General features: G+C 43.7%; 1 protein-coding gene across 2 annotated transcripts in view; it reads left to right on the plus strand.

Moving 5' to 3' along the window:
• The window catches only part of cwc15 (CWC15 spliceosome associated protein homolog), a 44,727-nt gene extending 22,862 nt beyond the window's left edge, over window positions 1–21,865 (plus strand). For both annotated transcript variants that reach the window (XM_033022400.1, XM_033022401.1), the window contains exons 6-7: window positions 18,611–18,717; window positions 20,993–21,865. In XM_033022400.1, coding sequence (XP_032878291.1) covers window positions 18,611–18,717; window positions 20,993–21,122 — 237 coding nt within the window. In that variant the 3' untranslated portion in view covers window positions 21,123–21,865. The remainder of the gene's footprint in view (window positions 1–18,610; window positions 18,718–20,992) is intronic.
• The last annotated feature ends 4,756 nt before the right edge of the window (window positions 21,866–26,621 follow it).

A 26,621-nucleotide genomic window follows, 5' to 3' on the forward strand; every position in this document is an offset into this window, starting at 1 on the left:
GTAGAAGTTCAAGAGAATCCTCTTTGACATACCGAATCTCCTTAATCTTCTCACGAAGTATAGGTGTTGATGTGCTTTATTTATAATTGCATCAGTGTGCTGGGTCCAGGAAAGATCAGAAAAATGCACGCCCAGGAATTTGAGGTGTTTGTGTCTCTCCGCCATCCTTTGATATAAACAGGATTGTGGGTCCTCATCCTACCTCTTCCAAATTCCACAATCAGTTCATTGGTTTTACTAATATTGAGAGCCAGGTTGTTGTGCTAGCACCATTTGGTCAATCGGTCGATCTCACTTCTATTCTCTGACTCATCACCATCTGTAATTCGTCCAACAACGGTGGTGTAGTCGGCGAACCTGGAGATGGAGTTTGCACTGTTGTCCGGCTGCACAGTCATGAGTATAGAGTGAGTAGAGCAGGGGGCTGAGCACGCAACCTTGAGGTGCTCCCGTACTGATTGTTAATCAGGAAGAAATATTTCTGCCAATCTGAACGGACTGTGGTCTTTGGATGAGGAAGTTGACGATCTAATTGCAGAGAGATGCGCAGAGACACAGTTCCGTGAGCTTGGTAACCAACTTTTTCTTTTTTTTTTTTTTTTTTATAATCAAAAATATTTATTCAAATATTAAAATTGTATTTACAATACAATAAAACAAAACACCACCATAATACAAGATGAACAAATATGCTAAGCAACTGCTAAACAACTATATTACAATCCTTGTCAAGGATACATTCAACCCCCCTCGGTGCCCAGCGGTCGCGGAACTCCCTCAGGGTGCCCGTAGACAGGGCGTATTCCCTTTCCATCCGCACCCGGGCACGGACGTATTGGTAACCAACTTGGAGGGGATGATGCTATTGAACGCTGAGCTGTAGTCTATAAACAACAGCCTGATGTAAGTGTTTTTATTGTCCAAGTGGTCCAGTGGAGAGCCAGTGAGATCGCATCCTCCGTTGACCCGTTGTGTAAATTGTAGTGGGTCAAGGTTCTTGTTAAGGTAGGAGTTAATACCCACCATAACCAACCTGTCAAAGCACTTAATCACCACAGACGTTAGTGCCACTGGTCGATGATCGTTGAGGCACGTCACCTTACTCTTCTTGGGCACAGGTGTTATTGATGCCCTCTTAACGCAGGTGGGAACCTCAGACCTCAGTAGTGAGAGGTTGAAAATGTCCGCAAAAACCCCAGCCAGTTTGTCTGCACAGGTTTTGAGAACTCGACTGGGTATATCATCAGGTCCAGGCACTGTCCGAGGGTTCACCCCCCTGAAGTATTTAGAAGTTCATGATAAAATAGGCTGGTCAGCATGGTTTAGTGAAGGAGAGATCTTGCCTGATGAACCTGTTGGAATTCTTTAAGTAAATAGGATAGACTAAGGAGAATCAGTGGATGTTGTTTACCTATATGTTCAGAAAGCCTTTGATAAGGGGCTGCTAAAGAAAGGTTAGTAAGACTGCTAAAAAAAATGATAACCCATGGTATCAGAGGGAAGGTACTAGCATGGATAGCAGGTTGGCTAGATGGTAGATGGCAAAGTGGCAATAAAGGGGGCTTTTTCTGGTTGGCTGCCAGTTATTAGCAGCGTTCCGCAGGGGATGGTGCTGGGGCCGTTACCCTTAACAATAGGTGGAGGGGCAGGTAGTGTAGAGAAAGCAGGGACTTTGCAGAAAGGTCCCAACCCAAAATGTCACCTATCCATATTCTCCAGATATGCTACCTGACCTGCTGAGTCTTTTTTAGATGTTGTGTTTCCACGTACGGGGATACCTGAGATTTCTGAAGTTTGTCAGCGATAACTGACTGGGGGGAGGGGTGGGGGGGGAAACTGGTGTCCGTTATTGACAATTGAGGGGGTTGGGGGTAAAGTTTAACCCAAGGCCAGTAGGAAAGAAACGTGGTGTTGTGTGGGCGGGGGGTGGGGTAAACAAATGGGAATTCATTGGCTGGTGAGCCGCAGAACCCCGGCCCCACATGGAGTGCGCCAGGTTCGAGCCCGGTTCTCACGCCGCCTTTACGCTGCTCCCATGACCAGAAACATACCATGTGACACCAGCTCATTGGCGGAAATGGAGAGGCATTCAAATGGGAGTCTCAGTATCCTATAACCAAAATCCGCTATATAGAGGTCCGTTATTACAAGGGTTTACCATATTTCTGTTTTTTTATTAGTCTTGTACGTCATTCACCTGTTTCACTTGTCAATCCTTGGTTAACAGTATGACCTGATACAGTAGACAGTTGTGGATAGCCTAGTCTATCACATAAACTAGCTTTTCCACCATTAACTCCATCTGCACTTCACACTGCCTCAGGAGAGCTACCAACATAATTAAGGACCATTTTCACCAAGGCCATCGCCTCTTCTCCCCTCTCCTGTTGGGTGGGTAATTCAAAAGCTTGAAAATAAATACCACCCGATTCAGGAACAGCTTTTTGCATGCTGTTATCAGAGTACTGAACAGTCTCCCCAAAAGCTTGGGTGTAGTCCCAATCTTCCCGCCAGGACGCAGCTGCGGACCAGGAATGCGGCCGGAGGTCTTTGTCGAGGCGCTGCGATCTCGATGCAACCCGGACGACCCCAAAGACGCAGCGGACGGCTGAACCTGCCCAGAGCTGGCTCGGAGCAGTGGAGGCCGAAGGCGCACCGGAGGCGGTGGGAGCCTACGTCGAAAGGAGGCCATGGCCGGGGCCTGCGTTGAACGGAGCCTGGGACAACGAAGCCCACAGTCGGAGCCCGCTTCATATGGAGTCGGATGTTGTGTCACTGGGAACAAAGGCGTACGCGGCGGGATGCTTTGTAACTTTGTAAGCGCCTTTACCTTGGGTATGCAAGCAAAGAACTTCACTGTGATGTCACATGTATCAATTCAATTCACCACATTGTGCTCTTGCTCTTTATCTGCACTCTCTTCATAACTGTAATGCTATAATGCTATAACACTATATTCTGTACTCTAATATTTTTGTCTTTACACTATCTGTTGTACTTGTGTCTGGCTTGATTGTACTCGTATAGTATGATTATGAATGGATAACATGCAAATAATGGGCCTGTCCCACTTGGCGATTTTGTAGGCAACTGCCGGCGACTGTTATAGTCGTAGCAGGATTGCTGAAAAACCTGCGACAGCCTACAACAGCACCTACGTCAGGAGAAGTCAAGCTACGCTCATTGGCGTGAAACCCACTGTCACCAAAACTTTTTTTCAGCATGTTGACTTTTTGCGCGACTGAGGAGACTATTCCCGGCGATCACCAGCGAACGTGGCGACAAACTAGTTGCCTATAAAATCTACTAAGTTGGACAGGCCCATAAAGCTTTTCAATATATCTCAATACACGTGACAATAATAAATCAATGCCAATACTGACAATTTAATGCATGGCTTAATACATTACACACACACACACACCAGGGGAAGCGGAGGAGCGCTGTCTGCACGACGAAGGTAAACAGCTGGCACAGTCCTTTAGAGAGCACGGAGGGGGGGGAGAAGGAGTGGAGACACTTTTAAGAAGTTTAATAAGTTTAGCGGGCATTTGACCTACCGGTAGGTCTTCCTAGGTCGTGAAACTCCAATGAGCCAATCAGAATGCCCGGTCAGCGAAGGAGATGGCCTACGGCTGCCCTCGACTTCCTGTAAGTAAATAGTGACCCCACTCCACTGCACTACGAGTGAAAAAGACCCATGACGACCAAATTTCCGCGAGAACATTTTTTCAATATCCTGAAAATGTTTCCGCGACGTAGCTGAGGCCGCGAGTAGGCGGGAACCTCCCTCGAGCATGAAGGAGAGTTCCATCCACCTCATACGACCTCCTAGGACCTCGTGTCGACCATGCTGCGAGTTTAAGTCCAGGGCAAACTCTTCTAAACTCGCAGCTTAGGTCGCTCAAGTGGGACAGCCCCTTTATTTTACCACAATCTGTATTAATGGTGAATGTTGTCCCACTTGTCTGTCAGATTCATCAACATTCCACTCTCTAGCCATAGGGCTGCTTGTAATGACATTTCTGTCTGTAAACTGATCATCTGTTTCCTTAGTACCCGGTTTCATTAACCTATAAAAGTTGTATCCAAAACAATAGTCATGATCTGCTCTATGCTCCCCCGTTCTCGTGTTAATTCAGCACGTCAAAGGGTTATTTGAAAAAAACTACTGTATTTCCCGGCAATGAAGACGCACCCCCCCATTTAAGTTGCTAAATTTTGAAAAAAGGATGGCGGGACAGGATCAAGGGTTTGGTTTAGTCCAGGGGTCAGCAATATTGCCTGCGTGCCCTGGGACTGGCTGCAGTTCCCAGATCCCTCGCGTCCCTGGGACTGGCTGCAGTTCCCAGATCCCTCGTGTCCCCGGGACTTGCTGCAGTTCCCAAGTCGCCTGCCCCGGGACTGGCTGTAGCGCCCAGATCCCTCGTGTCCCCGGGACTGGCTGCAGTTCCCAAGTCGCCTGCCCCGGGACTGGCTGTAGCGCCCAGGTTGTCTGCACTGGGACTAGTAGAGAAAGAGAGAGAGAGCAAGCTCGGAACGGAGCAACCAGCCTTCCGCCCAGTAGCTACCCATCAACCACCACCTCCACCGGTTGCGCCCCTGCCGTGGGACACTGTGGCTGAATGGCGGGCCGGCCGGCAGAAGGCGTGAGATGGCGGCCGGTTCCACTGTCCGGTCCCAGCGGCCGCTCGCAGCCGCCCGAGCTACTTCCCTCCCCGGGCCAGACTCCCCACAGGCAGTGAAAGGAACTCTTCCCAGCACCTTTTACAGCTGCTTCCCATCAGCTGCCATCAATTAGGGAATTGACTTGGCTATCCCTCAGTACAGCAACATCGTTCTTGTAAATTTTTGTACCTTATTTTTGGGTAAAAAAATAGCGTCTTCATTACTGGGAAATACGGGAATCAATTATCAGCTCTAGCTTGATTATGTGAAAAAATATTTCTTTACTTTTAACCAATCCATTGAAGATTAAGATTTCATGAAAGACTTTTTCTAAGATTGAGTACATGTTTCTAGATCTTTTCTTTCCCTGGCTTTTTATCTATTTGTTCTATCTTTTTTCAGTTGTCAGTGCAATATAAATGCATATTGTAATGGGGCTTTTTCACGGGGCGACTTGACGCAAGATGTAACCAGAGTGAAGTGGTCTAGCACGATATCACACGATATAACGGGGTGTAGATAAAGAGTTCCCACGGTACTCGGCATTTCAGTTATTTGTGCGAGTGACTTGTCCGTCTCCCGAGCTTTCCCGTTAAATCTTGAATGAACATTGTGAACTACACGTGGCACAAATGATGTCACTTTTTTTCCCACACACTATAAATATCCTCCCTTGGTTGAATTGGCTCATTTGGAGACATGCCTATACTAAGTAGTTTCGAGTACAGGATGGTGGGTTTTTTCATTGACGCGCTGTATGCAGCAGCCCACTATGTGCATCGAGGACGCTTGCGTGAAGGCAGAAGGGAGAGATTAATTAAAAAGAGATTTAAGAGGAAGTCTCACTGGGTGTGAAAGAGCAAAGAGGCCATCTCTGCGCTTACTACAATTCACAATTGGGGAGTGTGCCGTGGCAGGACAGCTATATTGATGGGTTGCCGACCACAGGAACACTACTGCATGTTAGCAGAAATGCATAGCAAATAAGCTGACTTTCTAGTGTTGTCCTCTGAAAAGTGCTTCCTATAAGATGTTCGTCCGCAAAACCTGCCATTTAGCACATTGCATTGTCCCTTTTAATGCCTGAGTTTAGGCTTGTTGCGGAGGTTAATGAATATAATGTGTTTAAAATAATCTAGCGTGCCTCATTTGTTGATTTTCGTGTTTGCGAGGCCCTTTTATAGACTAATGTTTGGTGTGATGCACCTTCTCTCAATATGTGCAAGAAGTCGTCTTTTTATATTGTCAAATAGGAATAAAGACTGTCTCACATTTACCGTGCTGATTGGCTTATTTTATTTTCTACCGAGAGGTGAAACTTTCAAACGTTTAAATAGCTCAACAATTGATGGACCTGAACACTCAAAAATTAAACTAATGAAATGTGATTATCACCTCCCTTCAACTATTTTGTGTTTCAGCATGAGAGGGATTATAACATTAGAGACATTCATCTTGTAGTGATGTGTTAATGAAGAATTGCAGACATCAAGCTGATAGTAAAAAATATATTTATTTAACAATGAGGTAAACAAGCACTGACAATCAAACTGCTGAGGTAAAAGCTTTATCACACTTCAGGCTATCATAAAATGTGGAGCCACCAACAGAAACAAAGTAATGTCCAAGAGGAAAAGACACACATATTAACATACAGACATTTACAGCAAACCCAATCTGTCGAAGATTGACACAAAAAGCTGGAGTACCTCAGCGGGACAGGCAGCATCTCTGGAGAGAGTCTGAAGAAGAGTCCATTTTGTGTCTATCAGTCATATCAATTTACACGCAAATCTTTGATCTTAAACTCATGGTCCAGTTTTGCTGCACAGCGTATTATACAAGTTCACACCAGTGTAATATCCGTGCATAACATAACACAATCAATGACTATCACTGCTGCTGTCCTAATTCCCCATTTACCCCCGCAATTCCCCATTTACTGGTGCGCTCCCCTAATTCCTCATTTACTGGTGCGCTCCTCTAATTCCCCATATACTGGTGCGTTCCCCAAATTCACCATTTACTGGTGCCCTCCCCTAATTGACCATTTACTGGTCCCCTCCTGTATTGTTCTATTTTCTGTAAAATCACCCTTCCCATTCCCAGGTTTAAAGCTGGGCTGGAATATTAAAACACACGCAGACAGGGAATTTTGGAACGGCACTGCGGCACAATAGTGGAGTTGCTGCCTAACCCAGAGATTAGTGCGGGTGTCACAGGTTATGGGGAGAAGGCAGGAGAATGGGGTATGAGGGAGAGATAGATCAGCCATGATTGAATGGCGTAGACTTGATAGGCCGAATGGCCTCATTCTACTCCTATCAGGGAGAGTTAGATTTCGCTCTCAGGGCTAACGGAATCAGGGGAGATGGGGAGAAGGCAGGACGGGGTACTGGTTTTGGGTGATCAGCCATGATCATAGTGAATGGCGCTGCTGGCTCGGAGGGCCAAATGGTCTACTCCTGCACCTGTTTTCTATGTTTCTAAAGCCACACCATCATATCTCATGGATGGACGGATGCTAGCCACAAGGTAACCTCTAACAACCTCTCTCTCCTCCCATTTCTTACCCTTCCCTCGCCCGCACCCCACCCCACTGTGGCCCATCTAGACTCGCACCTCTTTCAGCCCTCCCCTCACCCCTCTCACCCCCCCCTCCCCCCCCAAACATTCCTTCCCCATGCTTCACAATCCTATCTTACAGACTATGCTTTAATCTAGGGTCTTTGTTCAAACCATCTGCCCCCTCTCCCGTGTCCATCTATTACCTGAGATAGACACAGAATGCTGGAGTAACTCAGAGGAACAGGCAGCATCTCTGGAGAGAAAGAATGGGTTTAAGGAATGGGTGAGTTTGGGAAACCCATTCCTTCCATCCAGAGATCAAAATGCTGGAGTAACTCGCTGAGTTACTCCAGCATTTTGTGTATCTTCGATTTAAAGCAGCATCTGCAGTTCCTTCCGACACCTGCCACGCTTGATCCTGCCTCCTCTTTCCCAGCTGGAACCGAAACGTCACCTATCCATATTCTCCAGAGATGCTTCCTGCCTGAGCTATTCAAGCATTTTGTGTCGAAAAGTGGAACTTGCTACGAAAAGTGGAATCAGATACAATCAGCAGGTTTGAGAGACATTTGATTTGAAGTTTGAAATTTCCAAACACTTTTTAATCAACTCGCACCGAACGACTAGTTCCAAAGTTTTCGCCAGTTAAAGGATATTGAGAACACTTTTTTTACTCACCTTCTGTCCCCTCTGTCCAGCTTCCGGGTTTACCGTTCGCAGGAGTTATTACGGATATCGCATGGATATCGCACTGGCCACTACGTTCATATAAAGTTGCAATGCTCAACCACAAGTGTACAAGTCACTCTTGGAGAAATTCAAGCTTGCTTGAATTTTCTCCCGAGTCACCAAGTTACACGATTACCTGCCGTTAGCGCCACGGTGGTCCACGAATGCCGTACTGTTATCGCACGAGGTTCCCACGATGTTAAACTCTGGTTAACTCTTGCGTCAAGTCGCCCCGTGAAAAAGCCCCATTAGAGTGCAATTAGTGTTTCAATAACATTTCAATAACACACATAATTTGAAGTCAATTAAGCATATTAATCCACGTGAGGATACTTATCATAAGAGCGTACACATTTAACTTCAGTGTAATTTTTAACAAAAGCAAGATATTTTATTGCATTGTAGTGGTATTTTATGTGAAAATGTATAAATTATTTATTTACAGCTTTTCATCTGAGGTATCTTTCCGTGATATTTTCTGTATATCTTACAGCATATGTTAAAGTGGCTAACGTGATTGTAAAGTGTCATAGTTCATGTTTCATATGTGTTTTTTCTTGTAATATTGCCAGATTAATGGCATAAATTCTTAAAATAAAAATGCTAAATACTGATTTTAAAAATGAATGATCTAAAATTAGAAAAGTCTTTGTTGAGAGTGCAAATCTCGGCAAACATTTTACTGTTGCTTTCAGAAGGACATACTGAAGTTTTTTAGTTATATTTGCCCACTGATTTTATACCATACGTGTTGAGTACTTGAAGAGCGTGTATCAAGCAGGTAAAATTTACTGACGTTAAAATGCAAATATAGCCTTTGGCTTTATAGTCGGTGAGTAAGGTTTCATTCTCCAAACTTTCTTTGGAGTCTGTTTTTAACTGGAAAATGTGGGAAAAAGAATATTTGGAAATAATCCAAGTGAATCCTTCCCATGAAATTTCTCATGTGAAACAACTACAGAAGGTCCTTCACTGTTGTTTCAAATTCACATGTTATGACCATCTGTTTCAGGTTGAATTTCCTAAGTTTAATTGAACTGACCCACTGAATTTCGAATGTCCCTTATTTGTGTTGTGATGATCAGTCCCATCTGTATTGATGCATATCGTTGCAGTTTCTTTTTGGGCCAAATTAGTCTTAACTTTTTTTATTCTATGCAGTGATCTGCTATTAACAATACTTGTAACAATACTTTTGCAACCTTATACTTCAAAAGGACATTTCCGATGTTTCTTTCTCTGTAGAGTTGTAGCACAGTGTGACAGTTGTGTTTATCCTGAAGTAAAAGTTTTCTTTCAAAATAGCCATTCCAACCAACTTATGGAAATTACCCATTTGATGAAAAAATTCCTGGGCGTTTATGAAATTGATGATACGAAAAAATGATTGGTTCTTTTGCAAATAGTGAATTAATATCGGAAAATTATAATTGTTATAGTAAATATGAATTTTAAACGAGTCACCACATTTCTTAATATTAAAAGTGTTCAATTGTTATATGCACTAGGAACAGAACAATTAAATGCTTACTTGCTGCAGCTTTACAGGCACTTTAATGCAACAACACAACAAATAAATATAAATTCACAATAAACAATAAATGATAAGTACGACTCAGCCCAGTCCATCACATGCACAATCCTTCCATCTGTTGAAAGCGCTGCCTCAAGAAGATGTAAATTATCATCAAGGATCCTTAATATCTGTGCCATGCCCTACTCTCGCCGCCACCATTTGGACACGCAGCCATTACAGTACCTGTTCGTCTGCCTTTGTTCGGCGATCGTTTGCCTGCTTCTGCTGCAGTTGAAGATGAGACGTTGCGTCGCGCCAGGGTCTTGGGCCTGTCCCACTTTGGCCTTCAGTTCCGCGACAAGGCGTTGGCGCGCAAAGATTTTGTTCACTGCAAGAATTTTGGAGTCCCGCGTGATGTCGGGACCGGCCCCGCACAACTCCAACCCCTCCGCACTTCTAAGTGGGATCGGCCCCGCGCGGCCATACGGTGCCCGTACGCCTCAAGCGACCACGAGATCGCGTATTTTGCGAGCCAAGGACGCGTAAGTGGGACAGGCCCTTTACCATTTCATAATTTACTTGTTCAACATGTGTGTTCCAAATGTTCTAATTCATAATTGCTTAATAGGATTTATGGAGTACAGAACGTTGGATATAGTTATTCAAACATGCAATGTGTATAAAATCTTGAATTTATTTCAGATTTCCAATATTCAATCTTTTTTTCATGGGTTTTGAAAATGATACACCAAGTAATTTAGGAATTACAGTTCTTCCCTTTCTTGATGTTTCAAGCTGTATGGAGATGGTTTGTTGTACATATCAGAAATTTGGATTTGATCTATCTTTTTAATAGTGCATGCATCTTCTCCAATCAGCAATTAATCCTACGATATTTTTCAATTTTGATGGTAGGATTGGTGGGAACAATTAAGGGTTCTATGGACAAACAACATTATAAAAGCTTGTATGTTTGTAATCTGAGAACACTAACGCAATTATCAAAAAAGCTCATCAGCACCTCTACTTCCTGAGAAGATTACGGAGAGTCGGATTGTCAAGGAAGACTCTCTCTAACTTCTACAGGTGCACAGTCGAGAGCATACTGACCGGTTGCATCGTGGCTTGGTTAGGCAATTTGAGCGCCCTGGAGAGGAAAAGACTACAAAAAGTAGTAAACACTGCCCAGTCCATCATCGGCTCTGACCTTCCTTCCATCGAGGGGATTTATCGCAGTCGCTGCCTCAAAAAGGCTGGCAGTATCATCAAAGACCCACACCATCCTGGCCACACACTCATCTCCCTGCTACCTTCAGGTAGAAGGTACAGGAGCCTGAAGACTGCAACAACCAGGTTCAGGAATAGCTACTTCCCCACAGCCATCAGGCTATTAAACCTGGCTCGGACAAAACTGATTATTAATAACCACTTTCTGTTATTTGCACTTTACCAGTTTATTTATTCATGTGTGTATATATTTATATCATGGTATATGGACACATTTATCTGTTTTGTAGTAAATGCCTACTATTTTCTGTGTGCTTAAGCAAAGCAAGAATTTCATTGTCCTATACAGGGACACATGACAATAAACTCACATGAACTTGGACTATGATTGATTTCAGTTCTTTGTAAATGGTTGATTTCAGGACTTGTATTTAGCAAGTTGCAGCCCATAAAAAAAAAGATAAACTGGAATTTTCCAGAGATGGTATTTCCTGTCTTGTGGTTTGGGGCCGTCTTTATCAACAAAAAACAGGCAATTTGACATGCTGCGAATGCGTAGACTGCATTTAGAAATTGCATCAGGAATCTTAGAAATCTTAAAACTAGGCCAACAGAATTTTAGAATATTTAATGCACAGTCTCCTGATTTGAGCAGCTGTTTTCTGTTGCTGACAGGTTTTAGGTATGGATTAAACTGAGTTACTGTGCTCTTAAAGTAATATTTTTCTTGGAAAATTTGGAGGAGTTTTCAGGTATCGTATTTCCACCACATTTTTTAACATATTATTTCTGCTCCAATGACCATTTTGTTTCCAACCACTTCACAACTGTTCATTGTGAAAAATGTCCTGGCTGAATTAAATTTTTCTTCAAGTCACTTATTGGTTTAACTTCTTAACTGCCTTGGGGAAATTGTTGAATGGGTTTCTTCCAGATTACACAAGGCTTCTAAAAATGGTTAGAACTTGTAGAAACAGGGAATCAAATGATTAAGGCAAATCTGATAAGTTGGTAGAGTGACCAGTGCAATCTGGCTTGGACCAGATACATTGTTTGAGTAGTACTGACAGTGTGCATTTATATGATGCTTTTTAATGTTGACAAATTCCTGGGACCCTCAGGACAACTAGTGAAAAAAGATGTTGGCCAAAGAAAAAGATTAAGAAAGATATCTAAAACCTTGGTGAAAGAAGAGTGTTTTAAACGTGGTGAATACATACGTGTGTCCGTGCGTGTGTGTATCCGTGTGTGCGTGTGCGTGTGTGTGTTTAAAAAAAATTGCAACTTAGGAATTGATGTATTGCAACTGTTTTTTCACAAATAGACATTTTTTATTCATACTTAAAGATCTGAGTAAGGCAAGCATTTGTTAGCCATCCCTAATCATCCTTGACAAGGTGTCAGTGAGCTGCCTTCTCAAACTACTGAAGTTCTCATGTACTTCATGGTACTTTATGGGAGGGAGGACCAGGATGTAGTATTTGGAATGAGGATTGAATATCAATTTGTTGCCAAGTCAGATGATGTACAACTTGGAGGGAAATGTGCAGCTGTTGGAGATTGGGGATTTTGGATGTGCTGTTGATGAACTTGGGTGTCTAACTGCAGTGCGTTTTGTAGCTGGTACATAATGCTGTAAGTCAATGTCTATCAATGGGGTAGGTAATAACCTTATTTCCAGTGTGGAAATATCAAAGACTAAAGGCCAGAGCTGTAAGATGAAAGTTTAAAGGAAATGCACGAGACAAGCTTTTTTGCATAGACAATGGTGGCCTGGAACACACTACCGGGGAAGTGGTGGGATGCAGGCAGATGTAATAGTACTCTTTAAGAGGCTTTTAGATAGGCACTTAAATATGCAATGAATGGAGGGATATTGATCATGTGCACGTACATGAGATAAGTTTAGCTTGGCTGAAGGCTCCGATCCTGTGCTGTACTTTTCGATGTTCTATGAAATAAATATTTTGGGTGCTGGATAAGTTTCCTTTCAAGCAGGCTGATCTGTCCTGGATAGTGGTCAAGTGTCTTCAGAGTTGTTGAAACTGCATTCAGCCAGGAAATGGAGATTCAATTGTACTGATTTGTGATCTTTAGATGGTGTAAATGCTTTCTGGGGTCAGGAGATTGTTTGCTGCAGATTTGCAGATGGAATTGAATGTTGTGCACTTTTGGGGAGATCATTGATGAAGCAGATCGAGATGGTCACCTGTCAGTTTATTTGATTATCCAACATCATCCACAAGTAGATGCCGTAGAGCTGCAGATTTTCAACCTAATTCAGTGGTAGTAAAATTGCTTAGCTCTGTCTTTTGCTTGTTCGTTTTGCTGTTTAGTTGCATGGAATCTTGTGTTGAAGGGTTGGTACCACAATTACAAGTATGACTGGTACTGTTCCTGGGATATGTCAGCCCATTAGCTTATAATTTAGGATGGAGTGCATTTCTGTGGATGCTGAGTGTCTAAAGTACTTCATTGATAGACACAAAGAGCTGGAGTAACTCCGCAAGGCAGGCAGCATCTCTGGAGAACATTTTGCATCTGGTCCCTTCTTCTGAAGGGTGCCGACCTGAAATCTATATTACTAAAAGTAAGATCTTGGCCGCTTTTGACTCACTGCGATGTGATTTCCTAGAGAACGCCGCCACTTACGGCTGTCATTTTTGGCCACCTCGCTCAGAGCCCCCCTCCGCCGGACTGGACCGGAGGATTTTTCCCATCGATGATAAATCAGAGAGATATTAATGTTTTACATTTTTTTGCCATTCTCTCTGCTGCCCCCTCCGCTGGCAGCAGGGGGGAGGGACTATAAAACCCGGAAGTGTCGTGGCTCACTCAGTCTCTGCCAGACGGAGGAAGCGAGAGGGTCACGGCTCTCTGAGCTGCGAAAAACACTGAACGCACGTCTACTCCACAGTGAGTCCGGGCCCGGGATGTGGTTTTCAGCAAATGTGTTTGTTGTTTGCAAAGTGTTTGCCCAATTGGGTTGGCTTATTAAAGGGCTTCCAGCAAATGCGTTTTGTTGGCTTGCAAAGTGTTTTTGCCCAATTGGCTTGGCTTTTAAAGGGCTTGCTTGCAACAGTTTTCGGATGGATGAAGCGTGAATAAACATTTTATTAGATCAGGACTGTGTTTAATTTCAAAATTGGCGCTCATTCTGTGATTTTCGCTTAGTTGCAAGATGGCACCGATGCCGTCATTTCCGGTTAGCGGCATGCTGGTGCTGAGTGCGTCATTTCCAGTTCGTGGCAAGAAGCGAGAGGGTGACGTTAAGATGGCGCCGAGTGCAGGCGCCATTGATGAGTGAGTGTGTATGTTGGATGTTATTTAAAGCACGTTTTTGCTTCAGCACCAGCAGCCTCTACAGGAGGCTTTAAACATTCGTTTTACACACTGTATATTCAACACGTTCTGAAGTTACTTGGCATTTTAGTATTGGGTGAGTGTGTGTGTGAGTGTGTGCGTGTGCGTGTGTGTGTGTGTGTGTGTGTGTGAATGAGTCTGTCTGTGTGTGTGAATGAGCCTGTGTGTGTGTGTGAATGAGCCTGTGTGTGTGTGTGTGTGTGTGTGAATGAGTGTGTGTATGTGCGCGTGCGCGTGTGCGTGTGTGTGAATGAGCCTGTGTGTGTGAATGAGCCTGTGTGTGTGTGTGTGTGCGTGTGTGTGTGTGTGTGTGAGTGTCTGTGAGGTGGAGGGTGTGTGTGATCAACAAATAACAAATAGTACTAACTAGCACAACAGAAATCCCCCCCCCCCCCCCCCCCCACTGGCCAGCAATATTGGAATTGGTGGAGAGGTGGAATATTGCGTTGGGTGACCAGCCCTCCCGTGCGATGCTGGGACCCAACGGGTCCCACTCAGTCTCGTATCACTTATCTATGTTCTCTAGAGATGCTGATATTCTGATTTACAGCAACACTTTTGTCCCTTTTTAATGTCTTTTTTTGCAGCTCTTGGTGTCCATGGTACTTCATTGATGCTTTGTTCCGATTTTAAAAAAAAATGTTGCCACAAGACTATCTGCTAAGACCATGTGGGTGGTCATTGCTAGCAATATTCTTCATGGACATGCATGTGGAATGGATTGAATAGTGAATATGAGATCAAGTTAATGTATTTATTTTGTTGGTTCTCTCGCTACCTGTGGAAAATCCAGTCTGGTATCGCCGTCTTTCAGGACATGGCTAACTTGGGTCAGTTCTGATGCTACCAAAATACCTTTTACACACATTGTCATTCCCGACCAAGTACATTCTGTTCCCTTGCTCTGTCTGTCTTGTTGTCCAAATGTTGTTCAATATGGAGGAGCATTAATACATCAGTTGAATGATGCTGAGTGGTGGTAATCAGGAACAGTTTTTCAAGCCCATGTGTGATCTGATGCCATGAGGTTACTTGGGGTCTGAAGTTAACATTGACAATTGCCATGTCTTTTCGTTCAGTTGAGTATTTGCATTATATATGACCATGCTGTTGTTCAGCTACATCTGGCCAGTTGATGGGAAAGGGTGTATCCAGTGATTGTGGTGGAGAAGCTGACTTGCTGTCTGCCAGGTATGATTGTGGGGGTAGGAGTTCATCAGGCTTCTGCTTAACCAGATTGTCTGACGGCACTCCCCATTTGGACCACAGACTCAGATATTTTTGAGAGCGTTTGCAAGGTTGACTGGGCTATGGGTGACATTCTCATCTGATTTTGGTGTTCGGGATAATGCTGGATGGCCCTTCAATTTTATTATAATGTGGATAAATGTGAGGTTATCCACTTTGGTGGCAATAACAGGAAGGCAAATTATTATCTGAATGGTGTCAGATTAGGAAAAGGGTAGGTTCAATGAGACCTGGGTGTCCTTGTACATCAGTCACTGAAAGTAAGCATGCAGGTACAGCAGGCAGAGTAGAGACCTACAGGCAGGTTGGTCTTCATTGCGAGGATTTGAGTTTCGGAGCAAGAGGTCCTAATGCAGTTGTACAGGGCCTTGGTGAGACCACACCTGAAGTATTGTGAGCAGTTTTGGTCTAATTTGAGGAAGGACATTCTTGCTATTGAGCGAGTACAGCATAGGTTAATTCCCGGGATGACGGAACTGACATGAGGAAAGAATGGGTTGACTGGGCTTGTATTCACTGGAATTTAGAAGGATGAGAGGGATTCTTGTCAAAACATTTAAAATTGTTGAACAGGCTAGATGCAGGAAAAATGTTCCCCATGTTGGGGAAGTCCAGAACCAGGGGTCGCAGTTTAAGAATAAGTGGTAGGCCATTTAGGACTGAGATGAGAAAAAAAAGAGAGTTGTGAATCTGTGGAATTCTCTTTCACAGAAGGCAGTGGAGGCCAATTCACTGGATGTTTTCAAGAGAGAGTTAGATTTAGTTCTTCGAGCTAACGGAATCAAGGGATATGGGGAAAATGCAGGAATGGGGTACTGATTTTGGATGATCAGCCATGATCATATTGAATGGCGGTGCTGGCTCGAAGGGTCAAATGGCCTACTCTCCACCTATTTTCTATGTTTCTATTCTGTCTATTTCAAAATAGTTGTAATAACACCACTGAGTGACTTACAAAGCAGATACTGAGCATTTAAGAGATAACCACATTGGTGTGTCCAGAAACACATATTGGACTGGTAAGGAAGGAAGATTATTTCCTGTAAGTGAACAAGATTGTTTTTGTGTTTTCAAATAATCCGATAGGTGCAAGGTCACTATTATTATGACTGGTTATTAATTTTACTAATTCTGGATTGGTAAATTAATTAAATTTCACAGGTACCTCAGTGGGATTTGAACGGATCTCTGATCCATAAAATTGTTCACTTCTATCTCATTCTCAATCTTTGCCCAGCTGCTGCCAAACCCCAGGGAGTAGTAACGGTGGAAGAGATTCAGTTTCACAAAGTACTAAAAGCTAGCAGATGGGATCTTTTTCCAATAATTTTAACAACCATAATTATGGAAGGCATGAATTTGCTCAATTTAGAATTGCAATCTCTTTAATGACTGAAACGCAAACCGCTTTGAGAAATATTTGCTATTTCTACAGCTCTCAAACTGAGTTAAGTTATTGTCCTCATTACTGGTCAGTATAACTGATTATTAAAATGTTTTGTTTATGTTGGGTTAAACCATATCTACAAAAAGCTTATTTTTAAGAAAATGGCATGAATGTCCAAATGTATTTTGTACTTGGAGCATAACTTCCTCCACTTGGTATTTCACTCAGTTTGAGATGAGGGGGATAATTCCATTAGTCATTCTGATTTCTTGTACCTGTCTGATGGCTTTTAGTACTTTGTGTAACTGGAACTTCTCCGCAGTTACTACTCTGTGGGTTTCAGCAGCAGCTGGCTAAGATTGAAAATGAGGTAGAAGGGAGCAATTTTATAGTGATGAGAATAGGCTGACATGTGAAATAAAATCCCATATGTTGCATATAGTGCTTCAGGTGAAGTTAAAGTGGATGGAAATGCTAGCAAGAATATAGGCGTAGTTGCAGAGGACTAAAGGTGGCTTTGGTTTTCACGGTTTTTAATGTTCTCCTAACTATGTTTCATTGTTAGCCAAAAGGTTTAAGATTGTACAGAATTTTTAATTAATCAGTAACTAAAATAACTTCCGTAGATGTTAATCTGTGATTCTCTTTAAGCCACATTTCTTGAAATATCAAGTTCACATTTATTGTCACATGCACCAATTGGTACAGTGAAATTTCAGTTACCATACAGCCATACGAATGAAAAGAACACAATACACATTAGAGTTTAACATAAACATCCACCACAGCGGAATCAACGTTTTACCCTGTGATGGAATCTTGCTTTGGGGGAGCAGATAAAGTTCAGTCATCTTCCTCTTTGTTCACCCGTGGTCGGGGCCTTTGAACCCTCCGCAGTCGCCGCTACGGACGGCCGATGTACAAGCCCACTTGTCGGGATGATCTAAACTCCGGCGTTGGAATGGAGGAACACACTCTGTGGCAAATCACAGCTCCACGATGTTAAAGTCAGTAGGCCCAACACTCCGGAGTTGTAACACTGGCGATCCCCGGCAAGGGATCGCCCCACTCCACGATGGTAATTCAGCGCTGCGCCTTCGGATGAAGCTCTGGCCGGTCTCCGGTAGGAAAGGCCGCGCCAATCCAGTTGGTAGGCCGTGAGGGGAGGGGGGGCGAAGATGCGACACAGAGAAAAGACGCATCTCCGTCCAGGTAAGTGACTGAAAAACGGTTTCCCCCTATTCCCCACCCCCCACATAAGACATACTAAGAAACATTAAAACATACATTTAGGGATTGAAGCGGGAGGGTGAAGAGGAGGGAGTGCTGGGGCACACTAAAAATAACAAAAAGGGTGAAAGGACTAATGAGCGAGGCAGCCACTGCGGTGGCGCCACCCGAATGTCATTGGTATTCTAACTTTTTAATTTAATATTTGAAACTTGTATTGCATCAGTTTCATTTTTGGCAAAATAGAATTATTAATCACAAAAGAAAATATATTTGTACTTTAACAAACAAAATACAGGGGAGAAAAATAGCCCATGCACGTGATTATATGTACATCAAAGAGAGGAACAAGTATATTTAATTGTCATAAATAGTTAAATTTCTTGCAGCTCTTTTGTTTTTATTTTAAGTATTGCTAAAGAAATGAGACTTGGATCACCAAAGGATGTAAGCATAAATCTGGACTCTAGTGAGTTAGCACATGGAGCATTAAAGAACACTTCAATAATGTCTTTAGGAATTTGAAAGGCCATATCATAATTCAACTTGCAAGTTTTTTGTTTCTGATTTTCGTTTTTGTTTTTTTAATGCTCCTCAAGAATTCCTCATATCTATGAGAAAATAAGTTTATTCAGAGATAATTTGATACATAACTGAATTTCTGACTTCCACAGGAGCGTGAACAGAAAGCTGAAGAAGAACGGATTCGAATGGAAAATATTCTAAGTGGCAATCCTCTACTAAATCTTATTGGGCAGTCAAACTTCAAAGTGAGGAGGAGGTAATGTGACTTTTAGATTATATTATTTTAGAAGAATACTAGCTTTATTTAATACAGTATTTGTAATATCTGTTACCCTATTTGGTTTCCAGTGCATTAATCAGTAGCCACATTTTGGAATAGTCATTTGGCTGACTTGTTTCCTTTCCCTGTTGTCGCAAAATGCAGTAGAAGTACCAAAGCAGTGTTAATCCTTGTTGTGGATAATTTCTAGTGTGTGAAACGTTTGCATGTAATTAAAACCTTATGGAATAGCTAAACATAGTATAAAATGCCTTGAAGGCAAAGCAGTTTTCATTGACGTAAATCTGCCAAAATATTAGTGAAACTATTCTCAATTTCTTACAATGCACAATATTTCTCATTTCTACAATTTGAAGAGATTCCCTTTTGCACTCTTTTTAGCAGAAGGTGTAACAGAGGTGGTTGAGAAAGGCCATTCTAATATTCGCCACAGAGCAAAGAAAGCTTTTAAAGTCCCGCATTTTTCCCTCAGAAAAGCCACTTTAAATTGTTCATTCATCGTGTATCTTTTTGAAGACAAAGGATTTTATTGCAGACTAGACCAAGTGCAGACCCGTTGGATCTGCTCCCACAACGCAAGATTCCACCACTCACCCGTTCCACCAACGCAAGCCGCTCCCCCAACGCAATATTGCACCACTCACGCAGAGCCCCCAACTGCGCAGGTGCGGCTCATTTCTCCATATTCCCCCAGCACTCCCTCCTCTTCACCCTCCCTCTTCAATCCCTAGAGAGGGAAGGGGAGGCAGAGGGGGAAGGGGTGGCAGAGAGAGAGGGGTGGCAGAGAGGGAGGGGTGGCAGAGAGGGGGGGGGCAGAGAGGAGGGGGGGGTAGAGACGGAGGGGGATAGAGAGGGAGGGGGAGGGTGGTAGAGAGGGGTAGGGGGTAGAGAGGGAGAGGGGCAGAGTGGGGACAGGGAGGGGGGGTAAGGGTGGGGGAGGGGGTAGAGAGGGAGGGGAGTAGAGAGGGAAGGGAGTAGAGAGGGAAGGAGTAGAGAGGGAAGGAGTAGAGAGTGAGAGGAGAAAAGAGGGAGGGGGTAGAGGGAGGGGGGTAGAGGGAGAGGGAGGGGGTAGAGTGGAGTAGAGGGAGGGGGGTAGAGAGGGTGGGAGTGAGTAGATAGGGAGGGAGCAATCTCCCTTCTCCACCCCTCCCGATCTCCCTCCTCCACAACCCCCTTCCCCCCACCTCCCTCAACCACCCTAGTTTCCACCCCATTTCTTTCCTCCTCATTTCCCTCATCCTCCTCCCCTCACTCCCATTCCCTGCCCCAAGACCTACCCAGGTCGTAGAGCAGCGCCAGGGACTGGAACTCGGCCTGCTTCTCGTACTCGGCCCGGCCCTGGTTGTAGACTCGAGCCGTCAGCTTGGCCGCTGCTTGGGCTATAGTGCAGGCTACGACTTCATCTCCGGGCTCATCCCTGACCATGGACCCAGGCTCGTCCTAGGTTCCAGCGGCGGCTTCTTTTTCGGCCCTGGTCACAGCCTCATCCCAAGCCCCGGACACGGCTCTCACTCCAGCTTGAGCACCAGGCTCGGCTCCAGCCAGGGCACGCGGAACCACCGGTCGCCGGCAGCCGCCTCCGCTTTCACTGTGAGCGCTGGAGTGCCCCTCCCTCCCGGAGTGTCCCGTCCTGCCTTGCGTGAATTGTGACGTCTCTCGGGGTTTTTTTCCCCTAAATAGGTGAGTTTTCGGGCTGTTTTTAAAACTTTAAACAATTAAAAACTTCAGAAATATAGGTGGGAATGCGATGGGAAGATGTTTATCACCTCAAAGGGGAAAATGCGAGTAGAATGTGTGAAAATGGGAAAGCTGTGGCCTTGTGTTTGGAAGAAAATAGGAATTAACCATATATATATATATATATATACACACACACACACACACACACACACACACACACACACACACACACACACACGACAAAGAGAATTAGTATTATAGAGATTGATAAGGGTCTGCAATTTTACTGTGAAATTAATCTCTGTGCAGTCATATGGAAATATGTTTATTCCAGGTGCAATTTAGGATCCCTCAATAACATTGGGAGCCCTTATTTGAATTCAGGCTATGTTTCCAGCTTTGCCAAAAATGATTTAGCTGTCTGCATGATTTTGTGAGAGATGTGGGTGGATGGAAATCTGCTTGTATCAATCCATAAATGTTACATGTCTGACAGATGACCAAAATAAAGGCAAAGCGTTTTTATGACTAGAATATCAATGTCATATTGTTTATTATGTGTCTCTTTCAGGTGGGATGACGATGTTGTGTTCAAGAACTGTGCTAAAGGAATAGATGAAGCAAAGAGGGATAAAAGATTTGTGAATGATACACTTCGCTCAGAATTCCACAAGAAATTCATGGAAAAGTACATTAAATAATTACTGTTCATTTCCTTGAGGAAAATCCCTTCCCACCAAAGAGGAAAAACGAATTTACTCCTTATTTCCTATTTGCCTCCTCGGAATTTACGCCGGCTATGCTCAAGAACGGGAGCATTTACTTAGGATTCCTAAGCTGCCGATTAGCTGGCAGGCAGAAACAGTCCAGAAAATGACGATGGATCCCTTTATGAAGCATCAATTTCACCTTTGGGTCTTTCATCGCAAATAAGATTAAGAACTTGGTGATGTGGGAGGATGGAAGTTTAATTTGGATGTGTCCTATTCCTGTTGTGACATGTTGCATCAGTTTGTTTTGCTACGTAAATGTATTTCCACAATCTAAAAATAAATTAATTTTTTAAACCAATGTAGTTACCATAAAAACATATATAGTATTTTGTTTCTTGCTATTTCCAGGGATATTTGTTATTTTGAAACATGAAATGATATGTAATTACAGGTCTGAAGAAGGGTCTCGATCCGAAACGTCACAAATTTCCTTCACTCCATAGATGCTGCCTCACCCGCTGCGTTTCTCTAACATTTTTTTCTACCTGTAATTATAGGATGTGATCTATAATAGTTTGTGGTGTATTTACGATGCAATTCTGTGGTGTCAAGCAGGATCTATCTCTCTTTCATCTCCAAATCCATTTCAACCAAATAAGGTGTCGCAAATTTTGTTACTACTTGTCTTTATCTGAATTTTAACAATAAATGTCCTTAAAATATTTAAATTAGGTGCACTGTCAGAATGAAAAAAAAGTGTTAACATTTTAGATTATGGTGTTTGTGTCATTCTTTGAAGAATGCAAAAATATTAACATTAACAAGAGCTTGGGTGTATGAAGAGTTAACATGGATTTATTAATGGTAAATAACTTGATTAAGTAATTGAGTTAACAACTTGAAGGTTGACTAAAATAATGCTGCACCAGTAACTTGTTAGGATCCAAGCCTGCGGCATAAGGATGATTAAACGGAAATAAACAAGACAGACTGAAGGCACTCTTCAATGAGCTAAGACTTGTTTTCAAATTTTCTTTTTTATCCATTTTCTCCCAACAGGAAAAATTCAATATTCATCCTCGACATCCGTCCTGTAATGTTTTATATAGATGTTTTATTTTGGGGGCCGAACCTCAAATATGCCAGTCACTGCCAACTCTTATTTATTGAGAATTAATCTGTCACTTTTTTTTCACTATTAGCAAAATCCTCTTCCATGATTTCTAAAAATATTGACTACATGGTTTATTTTAGCTTTCTCTGCAAATTAAGGCACTTCTACCCACAAGTCTATCCATATTGTTGATACACACAGTAAATTGATAATCCCAGAGCAGACCCATATAGAACACCACTATCCACTTATCAGATCCTAGAACATGGTACTAACTCTTCCTATTCTTTCTTCTAAGTTGAACTTTGCCTAAATTTGTTATTGTCTATCTTATTATTTAATAACTTTTTAAAAAGTTCAGACACTGCACCAGTATGGTGCACAGAATCAGAGTTATAAGCCTGGTAATACAGAAGTTTTCTGGACCTTGATTTGACCCATTTCTGAATCTTTTGAGTTTTTATATTTGAAAAGGAAGGCAGATCAACATACAATATTTTAAATGCAATCTGACTATGTTTTGTTATGAATGCTAAGAATACTTCTGTCCCTCAATTTGGCAATTGACTTTACGTTGGATCTCTGTTTTGCCTTCACTCTCAGAGGGAGTGCCATTTCATTCACTCTGCTTGTTGGATATTGCCTTTTCAGATCCTAGAACATGGTGCTACAATACCATGCTTTTATAACATCCAATCTCTTGACCAATTGAGGTTTTAATCCATGATTTCCTCTTTGAGTCAGACTGCTGTTCATCACATACAGCATGGTGTTCAACGGTATTATCCCCTTCAAACCTATCGTTAGACTCAGAGAACTGGGTCATGTTTCATCCCCATGTAATTGGTTCCTCAACTTCCTCATCTGTACGAATTAGCAACAACATTTCCTCTTTGATAACCATCAACACAGGAGGACCCCAAGACTGCGTTTCTTGCTCTACTCTTTCTATGCTAATGACTAGCCAGACAGAGTACCACCGCCATATTAAAATTATTGAATATTAGGTAACAATGAGTCAGGGTACAGGAGAGAAATTGCATGGAGCCAAAACAATTTTGCTCTCAATATTAACAAGATGAAGGGCCAGACTTTTTACTTGAGGAGAGGAAAGCTAGGATACCCAAACCTGCCTTCATTGACAGCAGTGGAGAGCTAACAGCTTTGGGTTCCTGGACATGTAGGTCTCGGAAGGTTGATCCTGACCCTGCATAATAATGTAATCACATCGAAAGCTCATCAATGTCTCTAGTGGATCAGATAGATTTGCTATGTTGCTGAAAGCTCAAACATTTACAGTTGAGAGCATCTGACAGGTTCCATGAAGGCCTGGTCTGACAACACGAACACTAGAGAATAAAGAGAGGGGAAGATATTACTTGGTCAATCAGCTACTGATCTCCTTATTAAAGAGATCTACAGAAGATGGTGTCTGAGAAAGGCAGTCAATATCATCAAAGACCCATATCGCCCTGGCCCCATTTTGCTGCTACCATAGGCAAGAAAGTACAGGAGCCTGAAAACTGACCACAGTTTCAGAACAGTTTCTTCTGAGCAACCACCACAATTTTGAATACTACAAAACACTAACCTCAGCAGCTATAATTTAATATGGACTGTTTTGGATGTACTACGGATTTTGGTTTTGCACTATTGTGGTTACCCAGTATTACAATTATTAATTTATTGTATTATTGAGTGAGAATTTAATTGTTCCTTTGCTAGTACTACTGGAGATTTTACTTCGGAGTCACGTGAGTGACTACGTGAAGAAGCCCGCCAGGATGCATGCGTGTCATTGCGCTACACGCATTGCAACTCGTCATTGTCGGGAGGAAGGACGTTCCTCCCAAGTGGCAGGGTTTTTTGAACCTGCAACAGTAGGTAAGGGAACGTCGTTTTCTTACTTACCTTTTTTCTACAGAAGGCTGTTGAAAGCTGGCGGGGGAGGAGTCTGCAAGCAGCAGGCAGCCAGCAACGGCCGGTGGCACGACAGTCTCCCTTATCGGGAGTTTGTGCGACTTTAGCTCCGGGAAACCGACAAGGGAGTACTCCGGAGCCGTCAGTCCGACAAACTCGGACAACAGCCCCAAGGACCTACGCTACATGGGTCCGTGGGGCTGCGGAAATCACAGCGGGAGGAAGGACGTTCCTCCCGAACGGCAGGTTGACAACCAGCAACAACAGGTAAGAGAATTTTCCTTACCTTTTTTCTTGATTGAAGAAAGGCTGCCGAGCTGCCGCTGAACAGCAGCAGGCAGCCAGCAACGGACGTCGGCACCACTATCTCCGATAACGGGAGCGAGTGCCAAACTTCACCCCAAACGGGTGGAGGAAATCGGAGCCAACAACCCACAAAGACAGTGGGTTGTATTTGTGTTCTGTCCTCCGTTTAAAATCAGGGACAAAAGGAGAAAAGCTGCTGCAAGAGGCTGGGGCAGACAGCGAAGTCGCAGGCAGCCGGCAGCAGCTTAAGGCACGTTTATCTCCCGTAATGGGAATAGCTGTGCCCGACTTTCTCTCCCGACTCGCTCCCGCACCGGGCCGGGCGGGAGAGGGAGCAAAACTAATGTTTTCCCCGCGCCGGGTCTGTACAGGAGGGAAAGCTGGACTAAGGAGTTCCACAAGTGCTGCTAGTGAAGCTGGCTGGGGCAGACAGCGGAGTCGCAGGCAGCCGGCAGCAGCTGAAGGCACGTTTATCTCCCGTAATAGGAAGAGCAGTGCCGACTTTGGTCCCGCACCGGCCAGAACACCACGGCCGGGCGGGAGACCATTCAAATGGGGCCGTTGACTTTTGACCAGTCAATAACGGCAGCAGACGGGGTGGAACGACGCTCACCCGTAGCAATGATTTAACTTGGACCTGCAGGTAAGAGCTGCGGTCTTTTCTGTATTTCCATGCTGATTGCAGGTGCAGAAACAACGGGCTGCGACAAAGCTGGTGGGCTAGATGGAATCAGCTGTGCCAGATGTCCTCCACACCGGCCATATCCACTCCACGGAAGGACAGTAAGGACAAAGCTGGAGAAGGAGGACCGTGGAGCAGTGGGCAGCAGCCAGCGGCACTTGGATCACCTGTAGTGGGATCAGCTGTGACCGATGTCGCCTCCGCACCGGCCAGATCCAAACGGCCGGGCGGAAAGGCTAGACACAAAACAAACAAGGTCGTGGACTCAGAGGAGTCCGACTTTGAATCACCGCCGGCGGCTAGCGCCCGAGAGCGCTGGAGCGGAAAGAAGCGGTGTATGGAGCTTTGCTCCAACGTGACAGACTCCGTGACATGGAGTCGGGTCACTGTGGGCCCTATGATAAACCCACAGCAATACCTCTTTGAGGGCTGCACAGTGCTTCTACCTCATCAGAGGGAAGCACTGCGGGTCAGTTCTGGGTTGACCTGGAAGAGGGGTCCGCAGAAGAAAGTGTGCAGGGGGTGCAGGAACAAGAGAACCTACTGGAACCTAGCACCCCCACGCACCCACCAGCAAAACTGGTGAAAGCTCGAAGGACCGGTACTCAAAAACATGAGTCTTTTAGACCGGCCTTCTCGGATGATGCGGGACCTCCAACGCCAACCAAACCGAAAATCCAGACCCCAGCGCTACAGCAGCAGCGAAGAACCTACGAAAAGTAAACCTGCCACTGGTAACTATAGAGGTAGGTGGGTCTGGTTCCCTACAATATACAGTGGGCACGGAGATTGGGTGGCGATTACACTCTTTTCTGAATGCATGAAGCATGATTAAGCAGTATCCAGGGATATACAACAGAGTTTATACACAAGTACAGCCCTCCAGTTCAACATATACTGAACCGAATATTCGTGCTTTTTGATAAAGGGATATCAAAAGCGCAAGCTGAACTGAAGCGGCTTCTCATAAAAGGTGTAATTGAGAAAACTCAACACGAACCATTAGAATTCGTGTCCAATATATTTATCAGAACAAAAAAGATGATGGTCATCGCATCAGCATAGATCTGACAAAATAGATACTTTTGTTACTGCTTAACAATTAATTCCCTAAGGTTACTTCAATGGCCAGCACCGATTTAAAAGATGCTTACCATTCAGTGCCTATACGAGGTGACCACAGATGTTACTCAAAAAATTTAACTGGATGGGACAACTCACAGTATAAAGTATTGCCAAATGGGTTATCATCAGCCCAGGCTGTTCACAAAAAATTTGAAACCAGCCCAAGCGTTTCTACGGAAACGTATACACATAGTCATGGCATATTTAGATGACATACTCATTATGGGCATAACTTTGGAATTGGCCAAACAAACTGTAACAGCCACAAAAAAGTTATTTGGAAAACTGGGATTCATTTTTCATCCAGTTAAATCTAAACTAACGTCTTCCACTACTATGG

Source organism: Amblyraja radiata, chromosome 6 (assembly GCF_010909765.2).
Source record: "Amblyraja radiata isolate CabotCenter1 chromosome 6, sAmbRad1.1.pri, whole genome shotgun sequence".
Lineage (NCBI taxonomy): Eukaryota > Metazoa > Chordata > Chondrichthyes > Rajiformes > Rajidae > Amblyraja > Amblyraja radiata.